Here is a 27,817-nt window from a genome sequence, read left to right as displayed (position 1 = left end):
AATTAGGGCAATTCAAAAGGCACTGGGGGGGTACAGAAGAGCCGGGGGTCCTCATAAAACATAACCACCCACACGATGCTGTTGTTTAGAGTTCTCAATTTGGTATTCATTCATGGGGCTCCAAATCACTAGATAGTAGGGCAGGGCGAACGCACTGCAACATGATGGCATACTCAATCCATACAAAAATATGATTAAGGTTTCTTTGGTTTGGATGGTTTTATACAGGGCAGCCATGTATGCCCCACGAAGGGCTTCATGCTTCTAAATGGGGACATTTATTCTAACTGTAGTGCATTTTCGGACACGCCACTTTAGATAAAGGCCTTCATCTGAACAGTCCCTTGACATGGCAATATAATATATATTCTCGGGTCAAAGACGTCTTTGTCATTCAGTGTTACGGACACCTTCTGCCGATTGTAATTGGAAAAAAAAAACATGATTTTTAAATTGTTTCAAGTGAATGGATGACAGCCGAGGCTTTCATGAATTCCCTGTAACAAATAAAAAGAGTCATGTTTTTTACAGTTACAGTCAGCAGAAGGCATCTGTTACACTGAATGACAATGCCATTTTGCACGCCTTTGACCCTCTCTCATTGCCTGTCTTTTGACACTGCCAGTCATATAGCCAATAAAACAACAGTCTCTGAGGGCAAAGCTTACAAAAATCTCTCAATTTTTTTTTCTGCTCAATGTAATTTCAGCTATATCCAAACCAGAGACAGAAATTTAATAGTTTGCCTTTTTTGTCTTAAAAAAAAAACTCGCCTACTCACCGGTATATCAGTGTAAAAGTGATTATAAATGAGGCTGACTCTGCTTCTGAATAAATACTTCTGTGCAGTATGAACTAAGAAACCTGAGCAAGCCCAGCTGAGTCAATGTGTGTACATGCTTTGGGCAATGAGGAAGAGGATGGGAAACGATATTATGAGGTGTGACGGATACATGAGAGAGCGAGGGAGAGAACGAGAGAGAGAGAGAGAGAGAGAGAGAGCGAGAGCGCGCGCGAGAGAGAGAGAGCGAGAGCAAGAGAGAGAGAGAGAGAGCGCGAGAGAGAGAAAGAAAGAGAGAGCGAGAGCGAGAGCGAGAGCTAGAAAGAGAGAGAGAGAGCGAGAGAGCGAGAGAGCGAGAGAGAGAAGAGAGAAAGAGAGACTCCCTGTAACTCTCCGAGCTGATCTGGTCATTGTGTTAGCAGGGCTCCCCACTGACCTGCATTGCTCAGTAATCCCCAATGATCAGAAAAAGAAAAGAAAAAAACCGCTGATGAGCTGACAAACCTGACAACCACACAGTTTATGCAATGCGTATTGAATAACAGACGATTCTTCTGAGATTTATGGGGCTCTGTAAAGAGATCAACCTGGTGCCCCTTACCTTTTATGAACGTGCAGATGAAATAGGATATTAAGGTGGGAGTTACCCTGAGGGGGATTTGTGTCCGAGTAGCGTGTGAATGAGACGATGTGTGTGAGAGAGCGAAAGAGAAAGAGAAAGAGAGAGTGAGAGCATGGGTATTTGTGACCGCATATTTGATTTTGCGTATTTGTGTCTTGGGTCTAAGTAGCATGCCTATCCATACATGTATCAAATAAAAGAATGGTGTCTGTGTGTGTGTGTGTATGCATGTGTGTGCTGTGTGGTGTGTGTACCTGTTCAGGTCGCGGATGGCTCTGAGCCTGCGGATGTAGCGTCGGCAGCCTGGCAGGATGGACAGGTGATGCGCATGCAGCGTTAGGAAAAAGCACTCGGTGGGGAACTTGGGCTCAGAGAACCTGGCCGGGCTGTCATCTGTGAAAGACACAACAGGCAACACAAAATGAGACCCATGACAGGACGTCACCACAAACATATAAAGTGCATTTGTTTTCTTCCTCTCATTTTTAAATAAATAAAAATATGTACGAGTAACACACATGAGGACAGGACATGGACAGGCTCTTATGTGTGAATGCCACAACAGACAACTCAACACAAATCGGACCTGTGACACGGCATCATCAACATTAAATGCATTTCTTTCTCTCTCTCTTTTTTGGATACAATTTGTATGAAGACAGAACTTGGCCAGGCTCCCATCTGTGAAATCCCAAAAACTACAACAACAACCAAAACAGTGATGTGATGTCAGCTTTAACGAGAACCATTCATACTTTTTCCAGTTTTAAAAAACAAGTATGGGGACAGAATCTGGCCGTCCCATCATCTAAGAATGCCATATCAATACAAAATCAGACCTTAGACATGATCACAGCTTAAACAGAAGCACATTTCCTTCTCGGTTTTTAAAAATAAAAACATGGACAAAACCTAGCCAAGCTCTACTCTGTGCACTACAAACCATCAGACCTGTGACAGGAAATCAGCTTCAACGAGAACCACATTTCCTTCTCAGAGTTTTTCAAAAGAAATGAGGACAAAATGTGGCCAAGTTCTTTTTTTTGTGAAAACCAAACCAACAAAATATCAGGCCAACGACATGACATCAGCTCCCAACAAGAACCACATTTCTTCCTCTCGCATTTTAAAAATAAATACAGTGACGGGACGTGGCCTTCTCAATTACTCAAATGGCGAGCACATCTCTAATGGTTTGCTTGCTTTCAAGGAAAGCCAAGGTCAGTATTTGGTTGCAGGTGTATTTCAGTGATTCTCATAACGGAACTCTGAAGCCCTAATTAAATTCCTATCTATTCAAGTGACTGAAAGAACAGCCCATGATTAGAAATACAGACATGGGAGCGCTCACAGACCACATTTATTCCTGCTCCATAGTAGCAAAATGGAAAACAATGCACTGCTTGAATGTTGATACAGAATTCATATCAGCTCGCACTGTGGCTTTAAAAGATAGACATCACCATTCGGTCTGACTTTGTGTTCACACAGCAGCAAAATTAACTCGCCTCATGGCTTTGTTCATCATTTGACATGTTTGATGTTTCTTCCAAGGTCGGAACTGCTTACAAATAAGCCTATTGTCTCCCAAAAGATGATTAGCAAATTAAAAACGTTGAAGCAGCATTCTGGATATAACTACAACTAATCATGTCAGTGTACTTTTTGTTAAGTGTATGAGCTAAAGTACTTCCCCCCAAAAACATTGGTTCAAAAAGGACAGAAAATGCTTCCTAGGAAACCTGCTTACCGATGAGGAAGTACCCAAATATTATCATAATCCTACTGTCTGTGGTTACACAGTAGGCTAATTCGGATAAATATCTAGAGCAGCCCAGCACAAAATTGCCTCATTCATTTGATGATTACAGGCCATTTGGGGATTTGCAAAATCTAAAACTCTGAAATGGAAAGCACACAGCACTGTTCATCATCAATGTAATCTACAGTGTCTGAGCTGTCTAATGACACCATTAGATGCATTTGCATGTTTTGTGAGCAGGAGCCTTTCTAAGAGGTAGAATACAATTTCGCACACAAAAAATGTGGGGTGGTTAACACCCTATAAGACTGTGGGGGTTAAAAACACAGCTCAACCAGCCATGTTTTCAGCTCATCCCTGGCAGCCTTGAAATCAACTGCATGACATTACCTTCTGGTAACAACTAGCTTGTAAAGGCCGATCTGCGTGAAGAGGTAAGGACCCGGTCTTAGGGGTGAAACTCACGCAGCTCGGACAGCCATATCTTGAGCTCCTCCATGGTGGCCTTGACGCGCGTCTCTTCGGTGCTGACTTGAAGCCGACATTTGGGGTGGAAAATGTAGAGCGGGTCCACCGTCTCCAGCTTGATCTTCATGCTCAGCTGCTGCAGCACCCACAGGAAGTTCAGCATGAAGCCGTCCGTAGACACCAGCTTGTCGTCCGTCTGCCAGAGTGGAGAGCACAGAAAATGTTGCAATTCAATCAATTCAATTCAATACTTAAAAGTCCAACTTAACACTAATAAATTACTACTACTAAATTCTTAATTAAAAACAATCTTCTGCTCTATAAATATTTAAATGAATAGAGTGTACACCGAAACATATTTGGGAACGTATGCACAGAACATTCTGCAGTGTTAATTCAACACAGTCATATTAAACATTCTTCTAGTTGCACACTATTCAATTGTATTACTCCTGTCACTATTCCCTAACTGTTGAATCAAGATTGTAATTTTTTGTACTGTGTGAAAGGAAAGAGGATTGGGAGTTACTGATTGGAGAGGTTATGATTTTTATGATTACCTACAGTTATTATCCACATCATAAAAGTGTGCAGACAGAACAGTATTATTGACTTACTCCCCCCATATTCTTCTAACTGTTGAGGATTAAAACTGATATACTTGATTTGAGTGCTCATTACAATTAGCAGAATCAGAACTGGTTGCGTCAAACTTGCATTAAACTGCAATTAGCTTTTATCCCAACTGACTTATTTAGGTGCAGGGAATTAGTTCCAGTCTCTGAAAATTGTTTCGGGCCTTACTCAATGGCACTTCAGCCATGGATGCGGGTATTGCAGAGCACCAATATTTTCTCTACTGGTACGAGATTCAAACCTGCAATCTTACGATCACAAGATCCAAATCCAAGTCCCTAACCATTAGGCAGCTTGCGCAGGGTTTCTATTTCGTTTCTCTTGACCAGTCATCCAGAGCTCATATAACCGGTGTGCCATACGTAACCATCGTTCTACTTTCTGAATCCAGAACGGATTCTCCATAGGGCAGGTGGGTGGGATGTAACAAATGGTTCAAAGAAGTAAACAGAAATGCCACACACACTAGAGTTCTCAACGGGCCTGAAAATGTCAACCCGACCCTACCCGGCCCGTGGCTTTTAAAGCCCGAGCCCGATGTTATCCGACACATCACTAGAATTATATAACCGAACCCGGCCCGAGGCCCGAAGTCGGGGGTCGAGTTTCCCCACGTTATCCTATGGAGAATGACTGGTTGTGGTGGGTCTTTAAGGGCACTTATGTGCAGTAAATTGCATAACCCACTTAAAAACCTAGGGAAAAGATATTTAATATGAAATGGGGAAACGTTCTTGCTATTTAAGCAGAATCATCCACAGCGCGATTTCAATAACCGCCTCTTCACGGCAACAACAATCTATCCACCTTTTGTTTTGACTTCTAAATGTAGGCTTACTACATTTCCACCCCGTGTATCTGATTAAATGTAGGCTACGTGAAGTTGCCCCTCCCTCCTTGTTTGTTCATATGCGTGGATGAGATGGAAAGCCTGGCTGTGCCAAACATTGTTTAAAAGTTTCATAAAATTTTGGTCGGCACACAAGGTTTTGGACATACTAATTTCTAGTGGCACCTGGGCTACGGTTGGTGCATTGATCAGCCATGTAGCAAAAAAGACAGATAACCTAGGTGAGAGGATGAGATCTTCCTCGGCCGGCGAGCGCTCCGCATGTGTGTGCGCCCCAAGACCCGACAGTTAGGCTACTTAAAAGTCAATTTGAGCACGAAAACAGCAAAGACAAGGTGATATTTCATTCAAACAGGGCCTACACGCTCCAAATAAAACATTTGCTGAGGGGATTTTCAACCAGACCGCAGCGCGAGCAGACAGTCAGTGTGAAAAGCCAAGTCTACCGGCACCTTCGCTGCCGCTCGCTTACCATCGGTGCACGAGCCATTTAAATAGTGAAGTGGCATATCGCAACAGCACATGCGGATTAGCCAAATTATATGCAACAAAGTCGCCAACAAAGCGTGGATTTAACGTTTAATACGCATATGCCAACGTTGTGTGAATACGTGGAAAGGATAACCTAATTGGAAAGCCACTGTCCTTTCTAGTATAGCCTATGTAGAAGACCGCTTCGGTTTCGTTTCACCTCATGGGGAAAACATAATTTCCATGCACTGCATTTGCTGAGACTACTAAGCAATAAAGTTAGCGATCAAACTAAAAGTATTGGTTGTTGTAATTACAGCATTTAATATGCTAGGCCTACTATGGCTGTTGTTTAAAATAGTCATTGGATTGCCAACCGTCCCTTGTATTAAGAAACAAAAGTATGGTTCCATGAGCTGACATGGGACTCAATATCGTTAAAATTGCATCTAAGAACTTTTTTCCCGTTTTTATTAGTTTGCGTAATTGTAGCCAATGTAGTTTTTCTGTGCGTTCCGGGACCTCTTTCCAACTCATCATCGCTGTGATGTGATGTTTGTTTTGCGTTCTGGTACCTTGTGATTTAGCCTACAAATTAAGCACTGCGCAAGGTTGCATGCAGCAGCCTGCCAGACCTTCGTTACGCAGGCCTACATAGGCCTATATTTAGATAGATAGATTCTAGGTCTTTACTAACCCATCAAGGGGAAATTCGCCCTGATTCACGGTAAACAGCAGAACTGTTTTTTTTTTTTTACTGGGCGGAAAAGATTGAGCCCGCGGACCGAACCGACCCGAGCCATATGCTTATATTTTCGACCCGAACCCGGCCCGAACCCAAAGGGCCCGTCGGGTTTTTCGGGCTGACCCGACCCGTTGAGAACTCTAACACACACACCGTCCATTGCATGCATATTTGCATTTTATTTTTTAAGTGTGATGGAGGGTGTGCATGATTTGTCGCCTTCAACATTGCATCCAGAATTGACACGTCTGGCAACACCCGAGCCAACAACAAACTGAGCCCCACCTGCATCTGTGCTTTCTTCCCGTTGCGGTTGACCAGCACTGCCATGTAGCTGAGGGCAGCCTCCCTCGTCTCCCCGTTCAGCAGGACGTTGTGGAGGATCTTGAAAAGGTCACCCTGTCAGACGATGATGCCGCAAAGGGAAAACACACATTCATTTCTCATTTACGAGCCATCCGAACATTGGCCACAGGTCACTGGCTTGTGTTTCAGATTGTTATGAAACGCACAAGCATTTTTTAAATTACAGCCACAAAATACCACTGAATGAGTTTGATCAAGGGGGAAACATTGTTTTGGCCTCTCCATGCAGATCGTGACATAAAAGCCAGTCAGAGAAGTTCCAGGGCTAAGACAGTCAGAGAATTAGTTTGTTTGAAAGAATGTAAGTGTTTATGTGGAAAGGTGAGAACGTAGTGTATGAGAAAACAGAGGAGGGAGATCATTTGTGTGTGTGTGCGTGCGTGTGTGTGTGTGTGTGTGTGTGTGTGTGTGTCGTAGCGTGGCATGGCATGGCGTGGCGTGGCGTGGCGTACCCTTGCTGACTCCAGATAGTGCTGTAGTGACTGGCTGACCACGCGCGTGTTCTCCATAGTGATGGCAGGGCCTGAGAAGTACTTATCCCCAACTTTGGTCTGGGAGAGAATAGAGAGAGCAAGATGTCAACGACCCATTTTACGTGCTGTCCAACAATACACACTAGGGCTGCTAGGAAGAATATGGAAAATGTTCAAGATGCAATACCAGTGCGGAATATAAATGAACAGTGAAATATTAGGTTTCAATGTCTTTTCTCCTTTTCAAGAGAAGACGCTTTAATTTTTCAGATAAATGAATAAAACTTCAACAAATATGTAATCTCTTTTAAGCGCTATGCTAAACAACATTGTACAGTACTGTATCTTCCCATATTTCTTGTAGGTGTCCTGAGGGAACACCATGCTGTGCAGAACAATGGGATCCTGAGAGACTGTGAGGTGTGGAAATGAGTGTGTGTGTGTAAGTACTAGAGAGAGAGAGAGAGAGAGAGAGAGAGAGAGAGAGAGAGAGAGAGAGAGAGAGAGAGAGAGAGAGAGAGAGAGCGAGAGCGCGAGAGAGCGAGAGAGAGAGAGAGAAAGTGTGTATGAGAGCGAGAGTGTGTATGAGAGTAGGAGAGAGCGAGAGAGAGAGAGAGAGAGAGAGAGAGAGAGAGAGAGAGAGAGAGAAAGTGTGTATAAGAGCGAGAGTGTGTATGAGAGTAGGAGAGAGAGAGAGAGAGAGAGAGAGAGAGAGAGAGAGAGAGAGAGAGAGAGAGAGAGAGAGACTTACGTCATCCTCGGCGAACACAGACAGGCTGAAGAAGGCCCCTAGGTAGGACAGTCTTTGCACCTCTCTCCCCCCTGCTTGGCTCAAGGACTCCGGACACCACAGTGGGAGCGAGGTGATCTGTGAGAGTGAGAGTGAGAGAGAGAGAGAGAGAGAGAGAGAGAGAGAGAGAGAGAGAGAGAGAGAGAGAGAGAGAGAGAGAGAGAGAGAGAGAGAGAGAGAGAGAGAGACAGAGAGAGAGAGACAGAGAGTGAGAGACAGAGAGTGAGAGAGATTCACATGTGCATCATCATGTCTTTGGAAACTGATGACCAGAGACAAGCAAGAAAAAAAATGTTGGCTAGCATCTGTTTCGTGTTGCCAGCACTTACCAAATTGCACACAGGATGAGTCTTGCCAAACTTGATTTCACAAAGCTCAGCTAAAGCCTGTTGAAGCAACAAAATAAAAACTGATTAAAAAGGGGACGGCACCAGACAGAATGTTCTGATCCAGACGATCCTTTTCTCTTCCACCACTCCTGAGATAACACTAACAAGGTCTGTTTCATGGACATTCACAGCAGGGCTTTTTTGTACGCTGATAAGAACAGAGCACCCTCCTCAGCCCATCTTTATAAATGACTGTCTCTCTCCCCATTGTACTGCAGTGCAGGTCTGTAACTGCAGCATCTGTGAAGAGGCAGGTGCATTCAACTCCGAGACGGTTATTCAACAAACAACAGGTAGTCATGTTCTGTCTTAATGACCTTCACCATCCGCACACGCACACGCACGCGCACACACACACACACACGTCTAAGGTTCTGCACTAAACGCCCTAACAACCTTGTTGGCATGACACCCAGGGGAGGGTGGGTTTGGGTGGGGATGCTGATAGGGTGTATAGTGGGCACTTAGGAGCTATGCAGATATGAAGGCAGCCAATCAAAGAGTACCGTAGCAAACGAGCGGCTCACTCACCATCAGAGGGTACTTGAAGTTGTCGCTGTCAAAGGAACATTCTTTTACTGCTAAACCGAGCCCTTGGAGGATGGGAACGAAGATCTGCAGTAGAGAGAGAGAGAGAGAGAGAGAGAGAGAGAGAGAGAGAGAGAGAGAGAGAACATGAGAGAGAGAGTACATGAGAGAGGGACAGAGAAATGACAGACAGACAGACAGACAGACAGACAGACAGACAGACAGACAGACAGACAGACAGACAGAAAGAAAGAAAGAAAGAAAGAAAGAAAGAAAGAAAGAAAGAAAGAAAGAAAGAAAGAAAGAAAGAAAGAAAGAAAGAGGATGACAAGAAACACGAGTTGGGGGGGTGACCTGTTAGATGGAGGCTGAGGAACAAAGAACACTGTGAAAGAACAGACAGACAAACGGTTCCGACTGGCAAGCCAAAGGCACACTGCCCTTACATAAACACCTTCTTATGGCTTTCAAGCACAGCAGGGGAGCACATTCAACCTCACGGATAAAAAAGAAAAAAATGACGGAACAAAAAAAACACACCAAAGGAACAGGAAAAGTACAGGGCACAGCCTTGACAGTGACAGAAAGAGGAAAAAAAGGTGACAAAAGAAAAAAAACTCAAAGAAAGGGGGACATGAAAGAAAACAAATCAAGCATGTATTCCACATCACTGCTGTCCTTGTGTTGTTGTTGCTGCTGTTGTGCTACTCTGCTGTCTGTCTGTCTGCCTGCCTGCCTGCGCTTCGCACCTGTTTGAAGACCTCCTCCTCCTGGTGAGTCATGCGCAGCAGCTCCAGGATGAAGCCGTACGGAAGGTTCCGGCACAGCATGTAGGGGACCAACAGAGACGGCTGCAGAGGAGCCCTGTACAGGACAGCGGAGAGCACACACACCGCAGTCAGGACATTACACAATATAATACAACCACAGCAGTCAGGACCTTACACAATATAATACAACCACAGCTGTCAGGACCTTATACAATACATCATACAACCACTGCAGTCAGGACCTTATACAATATATCATACAACCACTGCAGTCAGGAGGACCTTAAACAATAATACATACAACCGCTAGCCAGGAGGACCTTATACAATATCACAATAATACAGCCACTGCAGTCAGGAGGACCTTATACAATATCATATAACCACTGGAGTCAGGACCTTATACAATATCATATAACCACTGTAGTCAGGACCTTATACAATATCATATAACCACTGGAGTCAGGACTTTATACAATAATACAACCACTGCCGTCAGGACCTTATACAATATCATATAACCACTGGAGTCAGGACCTTATACAATATCATATAACCACTGGAGTCAGGACCTTATACAATAATACAACCACTGCCGTCAGGACCTTATACAATATCAAACGACCACAACAGTCAGGATCTTATACCATACAACCATGTTGTCAGTATGTAGAGGACCAACACAGACAGCAGCAGGAAAGCCCTGCATGGGAACGTACACGCACACACACACCACAAACCCCCTGCAATCAGGTCAGGTGTTGTTGATGTACGTGTCTGCCAAGTGTAGTGTAATGCTATGTTGGCGGTAGTATTGATGGTGCTGCTGAATATGGTGTTGGTGGGTCTGATACTTGTTATGGTGGTGGACGGGTTTGATGGTGGTAGGGGAGGGTGCAGTACTGACCTGGGCTGAGTGAGGGCGCCCTGCAGCACAAGAGCAGCATGAGAAATACACTGGGAGCGAATGTTGCTCAGCAGCTGACTGACACAAGGCTGACTGCACATCTGCAAGGAGAAGAAAAGAAGAGAAAATAGCAGTCAAGAAAACGAATGGTGACATGAATATATACAGAACACACCTGAATGACGGAAGGGCAAACAGGTGATCACAGGATGTGACATTGACCACACAACCCCATGGAAATTCCCCAAGTCTACTGGCTAGGATTTCACTTTCATTTTCTTACTTCAAAATATGACTCATGCACCTTTTGACCTGGTCTGATAGCAGATGATAAAACGGGCATGGAGTCTCATTTTCTAACTCCTGTTTCCTTGTGATGAGGGAGTGTATTTGACTTTGCCATATCTTGATGTCATTTCAGCACTTCAATACTTCCTTGCTTCGTGCTACTGCAAACATGTTGCATAAACTTGAATCATGAGTGATGTCACTTAAATCAAAAAGAGAGGACTCGAACATTCCCTCGAGTCTCACATTTAGTCAGAGCAGCCCTGTGTCTTCCGGGAGGCAACAGTTATTACAGCTTGCCAGTTCCCACAGCTCTCATCAGTTTATCACTTCATCATCACACTCTCTCACACAGGCTCGCGACTTCTGCTTCAAGATGGGGGAAAACCAGGGCTTCACAAAGTGAATGTCCCTCAGTGAACTGGTTCTTCATGTGTACACAACACGGTGACATTCATTCCCTAGCAGCAGTTTCAGTATTTACTTTCAGTCAGGAAAATAACCTGTTGCATTTTCCTTGTCCTTACAGTTACTAAATTATACACTGCTCTCATTATGATGAGCTGATTCAGAGCTACCGTACTTGGATAAAACTTGTGACCCGATTTTTACTTTAGAATCTCATACTTGACAGAATTCCATGTCATTTTACTATCCATGACAGAATTCCTTGTTCTTTTACTATCCATGTCAGGGATTTCAAACTCATTTCAGTTCAGGGGCCACATGATTCCACGTGGGCCGGGCCAGTAAAGAATTCGTGAAATATTGCATATTTCTGCCTCATATTGTAATCAGAAGCATTGGCTGTAAATGGCCACCAAAAAGACATTCTCTCAAGTATTTAACACCTGAAATCTCATAACTGCAGCAAATATTGTAATGGGCTAGAGATTTACTTCTTATTTTGACATTCTTTTTTTTCCTCTACAAGTCTGGGGCCGGATTGAGCTCTCTGGGCCTTATGTTTGACATACCTGATAAATGTGTACACATGGAAGACCCGAACAATACTGTTAATCAGAATAAACTGAATAGCACCAGGGGGGTATTACATGAATACGGTTCAGTCAGTGCTAACCTGGCTACGTTAACCTACTGTATATGAAGTAGTAAACCTGCTAATACATAGCCTTATAGGTGCCGTTTAGTAATGACAATGAGGATTCCAAGCTCTTCTATTTGATGATTTACCACTACCTCAAGATGAACATAAACTGGATCCCCACTGAACCAGCTTCTAAGAATCCCCTCCATTAGAGACGCAACAAGAGTATCGCTACCTTGGGGGCCTTCCTCTCCTCCATGCCCACACTGTCGAAGCGCTCGATGAGGTAGTTCAGCATCTCCGTCTCCTTGCACGCCTCGATGGCGAAGCGGTCACTGCTCGACTCTGATACCGACGCCCCTCCAGAGGCACCCAGGCTGCAGAGGCGAACGCACCCCAGCAATACAAATAAACACAAACAAATAAAGACAAACAAAAACAATTAGCATCTGCAATGAGCACACAAGAGGGGTTGAGCAAAACACGCAGCAGCAGCGGCGGCAGCAAAGATGGGCCAGAAGAGAAGAGACAGAGAGCGGATGGGAGGATGAGGAAGAAAAGAAAGACAGACAGAAAGAAAGAAAAGAATAATAAAGACAGAGTGGGAAATAACGAGAGGTTCAGAGAGAGGCCACTCTTATTATCCTGAGAAGTAAAAAATGTTCCTCCCCCTCCCCTCCTTTCCTCTCTCTCTCGCTCACTCGCAGTGCAGGAAAACAAACTTCCCTAGCCTTCGCTGCGCCTTCCTACGCCATCTGCCAACATCATCATTTACATCTCTAGGCCTTACAAAAAGGCTCCACTGTATCATTTCATGGCATTCACAGCTCATATCATTTCATCTCAAACAGTAGCAGCACACTGCAGAAGGATGCATGGGGGAGACGATGTGTATAGTGGAGGCATTCTGGAGATGGCTGCAAGAGGCAACTTATCTGGTCTGCCCCAACATATCAAACACTCCCTCTCCCACTCCCTCACTCCCTCACTCACATACACACACGCACGCACGCACGCACGCACGCACGCACGCACGCACGCACGCACGCACGCACGCAGGCAGACAGGCACGCACGCACGCACGCAACAACACACACGGGCGCACGCGCATGCACGAACACACGCACGCAGTCGTGCACACACACTGCATAAACATAGATACAACGAGAGTGCAGAGGGAACAGCCAGATTTGGTGACAAATGCGTGGTTAGTGGGGGATTTGGCACAGGCATCACTGGAAACCTGGGCTTGGAGGGGTGGTGATGGGGTGGGCTGTAAGACTGATGCTTCACACTCCAAGGCAAAGCCCCTAATCAGACCCGTTAGTGGGGTTGCTGATCGCCAAATACACAGCTTTGCAGAACAGCTCGAGACAACAAATGGCTCAAGCCTAATGCAACCAATCCTTACTTTACCAAGCTCTTGTGATTCTTTATTCGAGTTAGGGTATATTTCACTTTCCAGGCAAAGCATAGCGTGGAACTAACAAGTACAGTACAACTAGTAACATCCACTCGGTAAAACAAACGAGTTCACATGCCTTACAGTATATTTTGAAGACATAAGACGTATAAACATAAAAGTTAAAACCAAACACCTATATGAAGGTCAAGGCACGGTACAACCCAGCAGAGGGCTTAGTGCCTCGCATCAAACAGACCCACATGGGTCGCCAACGGTGTTAGTGGCCAGGCAGCACGCACAAAAGCATGCATGGCACACACTTTGGGGGAGGGGGGCATGGGGAGGTGATAGCAGCCAATCTTTACTTTACCAAGGTGTTATGTTAACTCTTCATCCAAGTTACATTTTACTTCTCAGCCAGAGCATAGCATGAAACTAACAAGACAATGGAGCATGTGGAACACAACAAAACTATTCATTTCCTAAATCTAACGACTTGACCTTGCCTTTCTAGCCTTTACCTTGCAAGTATATTTTAAGACGTCAAACATGAAATGAAGTTAAACCAGTCACCCTTATAAATGCAAAGGCACTGCACGACTCAGCAGAGGGACATAGCCGTAGTGTCCCCAATCAAACCGAGCCAAGTTGGGAGCCAATGTTGTTAGTGGCCAGGCAGCACGCGCAAAGCATGCATGGCACACACTTTGGGGGAGGGGGGGGCATGGGGTGATGGCAGCAACCCACTCAAATCAACACGAGCAGGTGGCAAACCCAGTACCTGGAGCCAAACTGCACCCGAGAAAAATCCTCCTCCTCCACCTCACCATCCTCCTCCTCCTCCTCGCCGCGATCTTCATCGCTGCTGTCAGGAGATACGTCAGACAGGGCGAAGAAGAGGAGGGAGAGGGGGCTGGGGGCCAATGACAGACAGAGAGCCAGGAGACAAACAGGAACAGATGACAGGAAATAATAGTAATAGAAAGGAAACAGAGATGGAGAGACCAGAAAAATGACAAAAAGGAAAGAAAACAGCTTAACCACAAAAGGACAGGGAAGGGGGAGAAGGAGCAAGATGGGCATGGCTAAAAGAAAAGGGGTATGCTCTCTCAGATGGCACATTCTGAAAATTAGGAACTTATTCAAATGTATTCAAAGCTAAACACATCTAAACATTAGCATAACTTTTGCGGTTCATTAGAACCCGTATTACTGCTCCCTTCAAATACATTAGTGTCACATTTACTGAATATGTCTAGTCTACATTGAAATAATGTCGTATAAACGTCATATTTCTTACGGCATATATCCACTTCAAACCATGCATTTTGGCAAACACAGCAGGCACCAATATGGCATCTCTGTTAGTTCTAAAACATGGCAGGCAGCTAATTATTTAGCAGAGAAATAATTATGTTTGGGAGGTGTAGCTCCCAAAGCTAAGCCTTGGCACGAGTTAAGGGCACTGTACCAAGATGGTCAAAAAAAAAAAACAGAACAATAACAACTTACCCTGTGAAAAGTCTATTTCAATTTCAAACCATGCTTCAATACTTCTACAAACAGGTAGGCTGTTAAGTATTCTTCCACACACTGGCATTTGTGCACAAGCTTTTGCACAAATGTAATCAACTCACAAAATCAGTCATTCAGTATTATTAATTAGGGTGCAATTCACACAAGAGACCGTCTTTGAATTACAGCCTCTGTAGCTCATCCCAAAACACTGGAATGCTCGCCAAAAAAAAAAGTGATTAGGTTGGCAACACCGGGATGCTCTTTAGAAGAGATTATTCGTTTTAGTGGACACTGCCTCAAGCAGCACAAACGCAACCAAATCACCAAAGCGGTACCTAGAGGGCATCCTGGCAGCAAGGGCGGCCCGCCGGGCCCTGGTGCCCGGTGAACCGACCGGCAGGAAGGGCAGGGGCATGGAGCTGGGAGGGTGCCTCTGCCTGGGGGAGTTGAGGGAAGAGGGGGCCAGGGGGGGACTCAGGGGAGTAGGGGGTGGTGGAGGAGGTGGGCCCTGGCCAGGGGTGAGAGACCTGGTGGAGGTGGTGGATCTGGGACTAGGGCTGGGGGGCATGGTGAAGGAGGAGGAGGAGGTGGAGGTGGAGGGGGTGGCGGCCCAGGGGGAGGTGAGGGAGTAGGGCCGGTAACGCTGGGAGATGGGCACGGGGGCCGTGGGGGAGCGCAGGATGAGGCGTGGAGGGCCGGCTGGGGCTGGGGCTGGGGGGTCTGCTGGTGAGGTCGGTGATGTAGGTGTGGGAGGATGAGGAGGAAGAAGAGGAGGGGACAGGGCTGAGGAGGATGGGGTGGTGGCAGGTGACGGCGCGGTCATTCGGGATGGGTTTAGGGCCAGAGGGTGGGGACTACATCCATACAGACTGGAAAGAAAGAGTGAAGAGGATTTGCACAGGGAAAAGGAAACACACACATAGAAAGGGAGAATAACTGAAGTCTGAGAATGGCAACAACCCCAGGAAAGTGGTATTGCAAAGACCCACCATGAGTGGCGATGATATAACAGGGCAAAAGACGCTTGAGAGTATTTGAAAAGCAAGGCCATCAGGAACGTCTTCAGGCTGACAGAGTTTTGTGCTGATGCCACTTCCCTCACCTAATCCTTAACTAACTGACCAGTAAAAAAGGAAGTGAAGAAAATGGTTCCAAACAGGAACGAATCGTGACAATAACTTACATATCAGCAGGTTCATCCAGATAACACAGAGTAAAATGAACTACATAAACGCGGATAAACGAGGGTCGTCCACTGCTTAGCACTGTGGAATAGGTGCGGAAACTGGCATGAGCAATGTTCTGGCTGGCCTGAAAACAGCTAGTTAAGGAGCGGCGAGGGGCAAAATAGATTCATGACTCATTCATTATAACCCAGTTTCAGATGACCTTGTTTTAACCGTCCCATTTAATCAGGTGATCATTCAACCAGCCAATCACCTGGCTGAATTGGAAAGGTAAAACAGTCTTTTGCAATATATAGAACTAGATTGTAACTAATGAACCCATTTTGCCCATCACTGGACGTGAGTGACCTCACTTGGCTGGATAGATTCTGCCTTCAGTCAAGACGGCTGACGACACTGCTGACGACACAACCGAGTTCCGGGCTGTGGCGCATGAAAGACACAGATCACGGAACAATCGGGGACAACACGCTTTTTGTTTTGGTTCTGTTTTCTTTTTTTCACCTCCACTTGAACCTCCACATCAACAACATATCATTTCAGCTGAACTAGGCAACATTAAACAGCCAGCAGACCAGCATACTGACATATGTGCATCTGCAATTGAATGAAATTAGCCAGTGTTGTTGATAGTGATTACAAGATGATATTTCTGCATTTGTGATATTGTTCACATGCTAGTTGCGTACATGATCGCCATGTTGATGATGCATATGTTGTCACTGAAAACGTCAGCTCGGGAACTCTATGTTGTATAGTTCCGCACAAGATCAACGGCAAAATATCTCGACCTGACATTGCCTGACCAACTGTTGACAACAATTTTTCCCTCCTCAGTTTAAAGTTGGTATTCTCAGGATTACCGACAATCAGAAGGCACCAAGAGAAGGCGTGAGGGAAGTGAAGCCACTTGCCTGGATAGAGAGCTGGCCCCAAAGGAGCCTGCGCAGGGCATCATGGGGCTGGTGCCCTGGCTGGAGAGCGGCTGCAGGGTCAGGTGGCGGTCGGGGGACTTGGCGGCAGCAGAGGTGGCGGCAATGGGCTGGGAGGTGGCGGTCAGGCTGGCAAATGGGTTGTGCACTGGCGACTGGGTCGACATCATCAACACCTCCATCAGGATTTGGCCAATCAGGTCCTTGAAATCCGAGTAGACTTTGGAGGAGGATGGGGGGTGTGGAGGGAGTTGGAGAGAAAGAGGGGAAGAAAGGTGTCGTTTAGATTAATGTTCTTGAACATTTTTTCACCTTAAACCCCCCCCTTACCTGTGTCCGAGACAGGCCACGTCCCCCCAACCAAAGCTCTGCCTGTATGCATGCACTAGAAATTACAACGCCTTCAGTGACATTGACATTAATCAATACCTCCATGACTTCAGTTTTGGGTGTTTTGTTGCCCGGGGCCCACTGATAGTGGACGATATGAAGAACATGAGTGAGGGGGTACTCAAATAGTGTGACAAAAAAAGGCTTGAATGATACGCAGGACAGAAAAGGATGGAAAACACTGCTATAGAGCACTCAAGCATCGTCTTCAGTACAGTCTTTCTTAGCGCATTCATGCTGACTGAGAACCGTGCCGGTGCCCGTTTTCGCACCTAATCGCAAACCAGCCGTCCTGTTCACGCCACTGATCTTAGCGTTCGCGAACCGGAAAGTTGGTTCGCAATGCAAACCGGTCCGCAAAGTACTTTTTTCTCTGCGAACCGTGACGACAACGTGGCCGTCAGTAGGTTCAACCGGGTATCACAGTCACGTGCAGAAAAAGTTCAGAGGCTGGTATTAACACGGGCGGTTCGTAGATGAGCACTTTAGTGCCGAACGCAACTGGTGCAGGCACTGGCGCCAGCTCTGTTCTGGTCAGCCTGAAAACCCTATATGTGAGTCTGGTCTCACCATCCTTAGGGCTCTTCTGCTGGAATTCGGCAGCCAGTGCTGGGAGGAAGATGACGTCGCGGTCCTGCTCCTTCCAGGAGACGCGCAGTATCTTACAGATCAGCTGCAGAGCCTGCTCCTCAGACACCTCTGTGCTCGACGACGACTCCTGATAGGGAGGGACAGAGAGATGGAGAGGGATGGAGAAACATCAGCAACACACGTCACATGAAATCAGAAACACACTTCTTCCTGAGACACCTCTGTGTTGAGGATGACTCCTGATAGGAAGGGAGGGAGGGAGAAACATCAGCAACACAAATACACGCATGAACACAGAAAGACATATCACAAAGACACACGCACAAACATGCATGCAAACAGACTTGCACACACTGTCTTACACAAGAACACTACATTCACAACATTTCAAAGAAACAATTATCTTCTCCAGGTGCAACATCTGATTGGACAAAACATTGTGCAGCCTAACTTCAGTGAGGGAGCAGTTCCGCCGTGCACTGACTGAGATTTTACTTTTTTCTATTTCAGACATTTTCCTTGCATCCAGCACCCAAGATGATAATTATTTTTTGGATGTGTGCACATTCCATGCTTTTTACTGTGTGGTGGTGGTTTATGCTTGGGTGCATTGGATGGAGAGGCTGGGTGGGCTGTGGTGGACTGGGTGAAATTTATGAGGCTGACATTTACACTGGGGGTGCAGGAGGCAGGCAGGCAATCATGGACCAGGCTCAATCTCCTACAACAGCTGTGCTCCGATACAGGCAACAAGCTGGGGGGAGCAGCCGACACGAGCCATGCATAACATTAATCTGCAACAGACTTGCAGTCAGAAAATAATCTTCCAATACTAGGATGTCTCTTTTTTACTCTATAGGATGGTGCTCCAAGCTGTTATACGTGGAAAAATATATATGATTAGATCATAATACAATCATGGGTTTAGCATTTGTCTTTAAGTGCTGCTGGCCCAGTAATGACCAAATGGAGCACGCTGAGCCATAAATGCCTCCGGAGATATGAAGGCCTCTTTGTCACACCCCTTTGTACATTAGCTACTCAAGTCTTCAGCGCAAAGGGCAAGCACCATTTTTTATGTCTTAATGCCGTTCTCATCAATTTATTGATAGGCCTGAATATGCCGAAATAAGCTGAAAGCATGGACCGTAATTTGGTGGATCGAATCAGTGATGTTATGTGAGGCCAAGCTTTTGCTCTCACAGCCAACACCTCCAACACCTCTGAAAGTGCCAATTATTATTGTACGAATTTGAAAGTCAATGAATCAAGCGGAGACATTATGCCCATTTTGCAGATCCGTCTGATGACTCATTTTGTGTGTTTTGCTGGTTCACATCAAAAGGATAATGTATAAATGTTACACAATATTTCATGAGCTCCTAGCTTTGAACAAATATGGACATTACGATAAGGTAAGTGCGGGCTCAAAAATTGTGAAAATATAGAATGCAAACTTTGTGTTTGGATATTGTATGAGTGTTTTCCCTTAAATATCATTCCAGAGAAACCACAGATGCTAAGACTACTAATGAACCATCTGTTGAAACAGTGTGTCTGGTTAAGGTTGCCATAGATTAGGATGAGAATCAATAAAAGAACCACCCATCTGTAAATCTGTGGGAGGACTGTTGAAATGAACTTGTTTTGTTTTAGTCGAGCCCAACCTATGCTCACCACAAAAACCTGTTTTTTTATTTCACCCAGTCTTTGTAGAGGAGTAGAGAGAGAACTACAGGTGCTTCGCTAGCAGGTGCTAACTTGTTGTTTGCAAGACGCTAATGTGGTTTGCTCTTGTAGGCAATGAAAACGGAGGCCACCCTTTTTTTTAAAGTATTTTTTTGGGGCTTTTCAGTCTTTATTGTGAGACAGGATGGTGAAGGAGAGACAGGAAGTGAGCTGGGAGAGAGAGATGGGGAAGGACCGGCAAAGGACCCGGACCGGGAATCGAACCTGGGTCAGCCGAGTGGTAAACGTGTGCCCTACCATATCAGCCACGGTAGGGCCAGGCCACCCTTATAAAACAGGTTCTTCTTTTCCCTCATTTCATTTTATTCAAACTATGATCACTAGCAAGCAACTTATCTAAAAGCTGTGTTTCCATGTGGCTGACGTAGCCATTCAGGGGGACACTAGGTTCTTGTGGATGTGGGAAGGGAGCAAGGAATGTGGAGCCAACCTTATCTGAGAGGTTCCTCTTCTCCCTGCGATCGCTGTCCTCCACCTCCATGTTCTCGATTCCTGAGTCCACGTCCACCTGGGACATGCTGAGATGGGCAAACGGAGGAATGAGGCAGAGAGGAGGTGAAGACAGGGGGACTTAAACCAAACACATTTCATCATTTCAAGAGTCAGTCCATCAGTAACAATCACCTGTTATATTTAATGATGATGATGATGCTGTTTTATTTTTATTCTTAACATGCAATGGGAGTTTATGTAGCAATTCTCAGACAAATGAATCCCCTGACATGATGAGGGAACATTCAGCTATTTAAAGCAACAAGTAGTTTGCATTTTCAGTCGCACAAAAGGTTAAACGCATCTCACTCTTCCCCCATCCTTCAAACTAATGCAGTGCACTTACAGCTCATGGAAGGCAAAGCAAATTCCCCATTACAAATCCATATACCATTGAAACTATTTGAGTATAATATGTTGAGGTTGGAAAAAAAATACTTGGTGTTTCTTTAGACAGAGTGGGGGTAGATTACACTAGTAGAACTTGTCATCTTGCCACGTGCGGGGTAGTTCATCGCCACTCACCTCTTTTCACAGGAGGCAGTGTCTATGTCCATGCTTTGGGAACGGGACAGGGTCTGTGATTGGGTCTCCAGGCTGTTGGAGGGCGAGCTGGACAGAGAGCTCACCCCCTCACTGCTCTGGCTGCGGTACGCCACCCCTGTTGAAAGACACACGCGAGGGTCAGTGTGTGTGTGTGTGTGTGTCTGTGTCTGTGTCTGTGTCTGTGTGTTCTCGCCCCCTTAGTCGCTTTCTTCTTCTCTCTCGGTCTCAGTCCATTTTCTCTGCCTTCCTCTCAAGTACAAACAAAGTGCATCACTGAGACTTGTTTTTGCTTCACCTCACATCCCCCTCCATTGCCATAATTTTAGATTGTTTTATTGTCACCTTGAATGCACCGCGATGTTCTGAGGATATTCTCAAACAAGAAAGGGGGTTGTGTAACCACCCGGTTACATCACCTCATCACGTCCTGCGCTCATCAGTGGCCGACTAATATAAACAAATAGCAGGCATTTCTGGGCGTCTGATCAAAGGTTGACACATAAACTGTCACCCTGCTGCACGGAAATGTTACTCGTGAGGAAGAGTTAGCCACGCATTCTTCGATCACAAGACACTTGCTTCAAGCCACCTGGCCACTTGAAAAAGGAAACAAAAGAATCTGTTTAGAGTGAACACAAATGTGGCCAAAAGGCCATGGACACACAATGACCCCATCTTCCAGAGAAACAAGGGCATCTAAATGTATCTAACGACTAAGTAGCTCTGATCGATCCAAAGTTTATTTATAACCACTTCAAATGAATGGCCGCATATGCCAATGACCGTACAACAACGGACAGCCTAAAATCATTGACTAGCTTTCCAGCTGCAGCATGCCTTGATAATTAGTCAACACCACATGTTGTTCTGTGTCTCAAATAACGCACTTGCGCACTTCCGACACTATGTTTCAGCGCGTAAGGTGCTCATGCTCAAAATTCAGTGCACTGACAGTCCAAAACACTAAGACACTAAACACTATGCACTATGCACTAAACATCAGTGCACTGATACAAGGGCACCATTTGAGACACAATAATGACAGGCTTTTAAAAAACGGACCAAGATGATGACAAAATGCTTCCTCCTCTGTCCTGCTACTAATGTTTTCTAGTAGACGAGGAGAATATCTTGTCCATGACAAGTTTCCTCTGTTGTGCCTTCGGTCCAAGCATAAATAACTAAAATCAGATTTCTGTTTTCCAGAAGGCACCTGAGCCCTTCAGCATGTGTGGAGGTCAGTCACAGAATAATTGTTGGAGAAAAAAAGGAGAGTGGGTTCTATTGTCCTGGTGCAAATTCTAGAGACTCAGCTATGCAGCCCCTGCTGTTCTTTGTTAAAACAACAGCCACAAAGCCTGACGAAATATGCGGCTGGTTCACATCACAACTACACCGACTCTAAAGGCTTCTCCAAAAAAAAAACCTTCGTACTGCCACTACATACTTCAAAGCTTTATCGCTTTGACTCCTTCAAGTCTTTGACTGCTAAAGGCACTGTGATCCTTTAATATTTCTGTCAGACACGACACTAAGATGCTCAGAGGATGACAATATGAAACAGGGGGCCATCCTGTTGAACAAGACTGGCTGCTACGACTACCACTGATCACCAAAAAGCTACACCACAAAGTATGAGCTTTACAGCTTTACAGACTGACACAGGTGCATAAGTGTAATCTCCCTAAGCTTGACCTACAAGCCAGAATACAGACACCAGGTCCAGTTTGTCCACCGTTAGCCCCCGAGCTGATCTCTGTTTTTGAAGTTAGAGACGGAGCCTAGGTGCTGAGCCAGATACAGTATGACTCTGCATTTCTCTCCCCGCCCCCTTTCAGGTCGACAGCATAATCATCATCCCACGCCAGCAGCTCGCAGCAGGTAACCTCTGCCTGCCTCAGCAGACAGACAGCTGATAAAGTGATAACATCTTGTGACGACGGAATTTCCCCCCTCCAACCGCCACCCACGCTTTCTGTTTGTGCATCTGGACGTGCGAGCGACTGCGTTAGCGTGACTCTTTTGCTAAGCATTGAGCAAGGTCGGTTGTACAGTATGGAATACATGCTTCTAATATGCATGAATATCTACCATCTCTGAAGGTCGGGAGGGATGCTATAGAAAACTATATGGCAGGGTGAAAAACAATAAATCACATACATTGTCTAAATCGCAGTTGTGCTTTATAGGGATAAGTAAATTTACATTTACAGACTGACATATTGGATTGGGTATTGGACCATTACTGTTACTTGTCCCATCTTGCACTTTGATGTCAGTCTGTAAATGTCAGTCCCGTGTATGTCTATGTCCTTTCATGGTATAGGAGAGAAAACGTCATTTCAATTTCCTTGTATGGCCTGTGCATATGAAGAAACTGACAATAAAAGCTGACTTGACTTGACAAGTATGAACTATACAGACAACCTACAACAAACTCCTACTGACTGGAATGTAAAAAGATAAATGATGCTGATGTGTTTTTAAAACACCACTTGCTTACATTTGTGTGCAAAACTTGAATTTTGCCTCTTATCACGCGTTCTCAGTGGCCACGAAAAACAAAAACTCGACGGCCATGCCAGAGGCACGCAATACCAGACAGAGGACCGGGGTTAATAAGCTTTCACTTTCACGTGATGGGGAGAATGTGGTATGGACACTTCCTCTAGTGTTGACAAAGCAATAACAAACACACAGAAGGAGAATGACTGAATCTTATCTCATATCTTAGCTCATATCACCATGCAATATGCTTTAAGTATCCAAGAATAAACAGACAAACTAAGTATTTAAATATAAGTATAATTGTGAAGTTAAGAACAAGTCAAGGTAGAGATGGCGTCCGCGACAAGTTTCGCTCGTTGCGTAATTCCAAATCAAAAATGCAGTGTGAAGAAAAGGTAGTTGCACACAGGAGCTTGATGTTGTTCAGTGAAACTGTAAAAAGCTGAAAATAAAGAGAAGCCAAAACAAAAAGTGGGATGCAAACTTGATTTTGGGAACACTGATGATGGGCTTGACCCGAAACGTTTGCATCCACTTTTTGTTTTGGCTTCTCTTTATTTTCAGCTTTTAACACAGTTTCACTGAACAGCATCAAGCTCCTGTGTGCGACTCCTTTTTCTTCACACTGAAGTTAAGAACAAGCAAGAGGTCAATGTTTGCCAGATGGCAGAAAACTGTTTTTTACTCTATCACCAGTTTGGGAAGAAGTCGTCATGACATAGCGTAAGCTAAGCTCAACTCTACTACTATGACTCGCACTGTACCACTGATCGTGACAAAAACACCTGCTGCATTCTCTTTAGCTCCTTTGTTTTGGTTTTCCTTACCTGAGGCACCCATTGGGGAGGTGGCGGGGGTGGTAATGCTCTGGGTGCTCAGCCCCAGAGTGTGGGAGGGGGCAGATGGCATGGGCTGTGGCTGGGCCCCAGAGGGTCCCGCGAGGGGCCCCGGAGGGTTCTCTCTCTGTGGGGACGTGAGGGGCGTGCTCAGGGGGGTGCTGGGCTGAGACGTCTGCCCCCCTGCCAGCCGAGCCAACCGCCTCCTCCTGATCTGTGAGATAGAAAAAGGAAAGCCACCAGGACGTATGGGGTTAATAATAAATTAATGTGCTGCTATTTCTACGTATGTACTGTGTGTAGTATGCAACACTGGATTAAAGTAGCTCTGGCATATTGTTTGAAAGGGCTTCTTGACTGTGACTGATATATATATGTAAGGCCCACTGTTTACGCAAACACCAAGCTTTCCCATCAAAAGAATACAGTCCCAGGAAAAAGTTTGTACACCCTTTGAAATGTCTTACATTTCTGTCAAAATTGATCATAAAACATGGTGTGATCTTCCCGGAAATCTCAAGAAGGAACAATCAGAGTCTGCTTGAACTAATTCCACCCAAACATTTACATATTATCATATTTGTATTGGCCATAAGGCCATACGATTCACAGGAGAGGAAGGCATAAATAAGTACACCCTTGCATTAAATTGGTTTTAACCCTCAGTTTAGTGGCAATATCATCAACCAGACTTGCCCTGTAGTTGCAGATCAGATTAACAAAACAATCTGGATGTGTCTCGTCTCCCTCTTTTTTAGAGAACTGCGTCTCGTCACCAAGGTTTCTGGAATGTCTGGAGTGCATAGCTTTCTTGACTTTATGCCATATAATCTCAATTGTTTTTGGTCAGGGCTTTGACTGGGCTATTCCAGAATGTGTATTTCATTATTATGAAGCCATTCTCAAGTCGATTTGGTTCTAAAGTATGGATTGTTGTCACATTTCAGCACCTATCCTCTTGTGTGCTTCAACTGTGTGACAGACTTCCTCACGTTTTTCCTGTAAAATATCACGATAAATTTGAGTTCATTGTTCCACTGATAATAGCAAACTGTCAAGGGCCTGAGGCAGCAAGGTAGCCGCATATAATAATGCTCCCACCACCATACTCAGAAGTGGAGATGTAACCAAGAATAGCTAAAAATGGGGTTCATTCTGCCAATCTAAAATTAATGGGGTTTCTGTTCAAAAAAATATTGCTGCACCTTCGAGGTGTGCGAAAAAGCATTCATATGCTTCATAGAATTACTGCTGAATATTCTGTAGACCAACGTTGAAACCAAAGTTGAATTGTTCAGGGGAACACACAATGTCATGTTCGGATGACAACTGGAGAACCACACCTTCACCAAAACATCATCTCCACTTTTGAGTATGGTGGCTGGAGCATCATTATATGCGGCTACCTTGGTGCCTCAGGCCCTTGTCAGTTTGCTATTATCAGTGGAACAATGAACTCAGAAGTTTATTGAGATATTTTACAGAAAAAAATGTGAGATATTCTTTCACACAGTTGAAGCACACAAGAGGATGGGTGCTGAAATGGGACAACAATCCATATTTTAGAGGCAATTGACTCATATTGCTTCATAACAATTAAATACTCATTCTGGAACAGCCCAGTCAAAGCTCTGACAAAAAAACATTTGAGATGATATGGCATGATGTCAAGAAAGCTGTTCACTCCAGACATCCCAGAAACCTTGCTGAAGAAGGGCAGTTTTCTAAAGAAGAGGGAGACAAGATGCATCCAGATTGTTTTGTTAATCTGATCTGCAACTACAGGAAACATCTGGTTGAGGTTATTGCGACTAACTTAGGGTTAAAACCTATTGAATGCAAGGGTGTACTTACTTATGCCTTGCTGTCCTGTGAATGTTTACATCTTATGGCCAATGGAAATATGAAAACTTGTAAATGTTGAATTGAATTAGTTGAAGCAGACTCTGGTTGTTCTTTCTTGTGATTTCAGGGAAGAACAGACCACGTTTTCTGACCAATTTTGACAAAAACGTAAGAAATTTCAAAGGGTGTACAAACTTTTTCCTGGGACTGTAGATCTATTCCCTCATAAATACTGTGGGAAAGGTAAAGGGACAAAGTCTACGCAATCAGCCACACTTCATCTAGGTACACTTAAGTTCACCAGAATGTGGGGAAATAAAAGAGACAGCTAGTTTCTCGCCGAGACGACACTTAATTCCTGCAACTTAGAGTTTCACTAAAGAATCACCAGTCACGCATTCTCAAGACTGGACGATCGAGTTGAAGTGTCTGACCCACTGACTGGTACTGTATCATTGGTCTGACCCATTGATTGTCTAAACTGACCCTACGATGGAATGGAGCTAGAAACAAGGAATTTGACACAGAGAAAAGGAAAGACAGAAATCAAGCGAACAGGTCGTGATGTTTATATGTTAGGCTAGGGAATCCCCTCGTACTGATGCATTTTATACAGTGGGTTGAGCACACAACAGTCATCACTAATCAAGGATAAAGTTTCAGATGATGTTTATGATCATACAAAAGCTCGACCATTTTTTGTCATGCACTTCATGAATGTGAAAAATGGCAGGGTGCAGAAACCAAAAACCTTTCTCTAAATGTGTCATTAAATTGCAACAGTGCTCCAACGAATAATAACGAGCAATGCAATCAACAACCAAAACATTTATGGAAGAGAAAACGGTCCATGGATTGTTACAAATGGTTAGATGACACGTCCCATCAAACGACAAAACAATCCTTCGAAATCCAGCCATCCTAGCTTGCTCGAAGGCAAGCAAAACACTGGGATTCCCTAGTAAACGTGACCGAGGTAATCCATCGACCCAGTGAAACGCAATACATGAATCATTCAATTTTCAGATGAGGGCCCGAAGAACATACATTTGAAAACGATGGACTTGTTTACCCATCTCAACCGAAACTAGCATAGCTCAATCGCCATGACTAGTCAATGGGCGACAAAACGATGGAAAGCTAGACGGGAATATTTGATTAATGCAACTTGGCGACTGTACAAAATGATATTGAATCCCCATAACTCAACATTCACATGCGACGATTTTACATCGGCCAAAGCAGATCATTGCAATCCGTGCACATAATATACCGTTTCATCTCAATGCCAAATACTGTGTATCAGCTAACTTAGACATCTGGCTAGTTAGCCTTTTGGCTAAAGCTACTGTATCATGCTAGTTCTAGCTTACTACCAGTGCCTCGGCTGAGCAAAAAGGTGACAATGACATGCAACCAAACTAAGAGTACTGTGGCAACAATTCGTATATAACACGGACAAAATAAAAGCCTTTCCTCAAGTGTATAAAGAGTAAAGTGAAAACGGAGAGTGACCTTACCTCGTCGGCACTGAGCTCTTCCATCGTCTTTCTTTTAATTTTAGCTAAATAAATTTGCTAGCCAACCAGCTAGCTATCTTATAATGGCCAAAAGTGCATAGTCCACTAAGTCAACTAAAACAATAACGTTACACCTTGATTGTCTTGTTACAATGATTAAAATAAACGGAAAGACACATGTACAGTTTCCTTGCCGGGATGCTTTCCTAACCGAATTCTATGAAGAATGAAACAAACACAAAAGTATTATTCGTCAAAGCCAGTCAAAACACCATCGCGGCCATTTTGGATATACGATCACGTGACATGGGACAGATTTCAAGATGCGGCACTCCTGAGGTCATCTGAGAGGATGGCTGAAACGCTTGCAACACTTGTTGTTGTTGTTGTTGTTGTTATTGTTA

General features: G+C 44.7%; 1 protein-coding gene across 3 annotated transcripts in view; it reads right to left on the bottom strand.

Moving 5' to 3' along the window:
* Nucleotides 1–27,703, bottom strand: part of ube4b (ubiquitination factor E4B, UFD2 homolog (S. cerevisiae)) — a 40,567-nt gene extending 12,864 nt beyond the window's left edge. Inside the window, exons 1-16 of one of the 3 annotated variants that reach the window (XM_063208881.1) lie at nucleotides 27,414–27,703; nucleotides 24,040–24,262; nucleotides 20,684–20,819; nucleotides 20,097–20,184; nucleotides 17,897–18,044; nucleotides 16,919–17,156; nucleotides 12,130–12,271; nucleotides 10,559–10,659; nucleotides 9,631–9,745; nucleotides 8,885–8,968; nucleotides 8,294–8,350; nucleotides 7,926–8,042; nucleotides 7,154–7,252; nucleotides 6,621–6,734; nucleotides 3,631–3,829; nucleotides 1,658–1,796 (exon numbers count right to left, since the gene is read on the bottom strand). In XM_063208881.1, the coding sequence (XP_063064951.1) occupies nucleotides 1,658–1,796; nucleotides 3,631–3,829; nucleotides 6,621–6,734; nucleotides 7,154–7,252; nucleotides 7,926–8,042; nucleotides 8,294–8,350; nucleotides 8,885–8,968; nucleotides 9,631–9,745; nucleotides 10,559–10,659; nucleotides 12,130–12,271; nucleotides 16,919–17,156; nucleotides 17,897–18,044; nucleotides 20,097–20,184; nucleotides 20,684–20,819; nucleotides 24,040–24,262; nucleotides 27,414–27,437 (2,024 nt within the window). In that variant the 5' untranslated portion in view covers nucleotides 27,438–27,703. Of the gene's footprint in view, nucleotides 1–1,657; nucleotides 1,797–3,630; nucleotides 3,830–6,620; nucleotides 6,735–7,153; nucleotides 7,253–7,925; nucleotides 8,043–8,293; nucleotides 8,351–8,884; nucleotides 8,969–9,630; nucleotides 9,746–10,558; nucleotides 10,660–12,129; nucleotides 12,272–14,080; nucleotides 15,521–16,918; nucleotides 17,157–17,896; nucleotides 18,045–20,096; nucleotides 20,185–20,683; nucleotides 20,820–24,039; nucleotides 24,263–27,413 lie in introns of those variants that run through there. The other 2 variants (XM_063208885.1, XM_063208882.1) reach the window with 2 other exon arrangements.
* Nucleotides 27,704–27,817: the final 114 nt, after the last annotated feature.

Source organism: Engraulis encrasicolus, chromosome 10, assembly GCF_034702125.1.
Source record: "Engraulis encrasicolus isolate BLACKSEA-1 chromosome 10, IST_EnEncr_1.0, whole genome shotgun sequence".
Classification (NCBI taxonomy): Eukaryota; Metazoa; Chordata; class Actinopteri; order Clupeiformes; family Engraulidae; genus Engraulis; species Engraulis encrasicolus.
The sequence above is the reverse complement of the archived record's forward strand: the minus strand, read 5'-3'. Positions and strand labels throughout refer to the sequence as shown.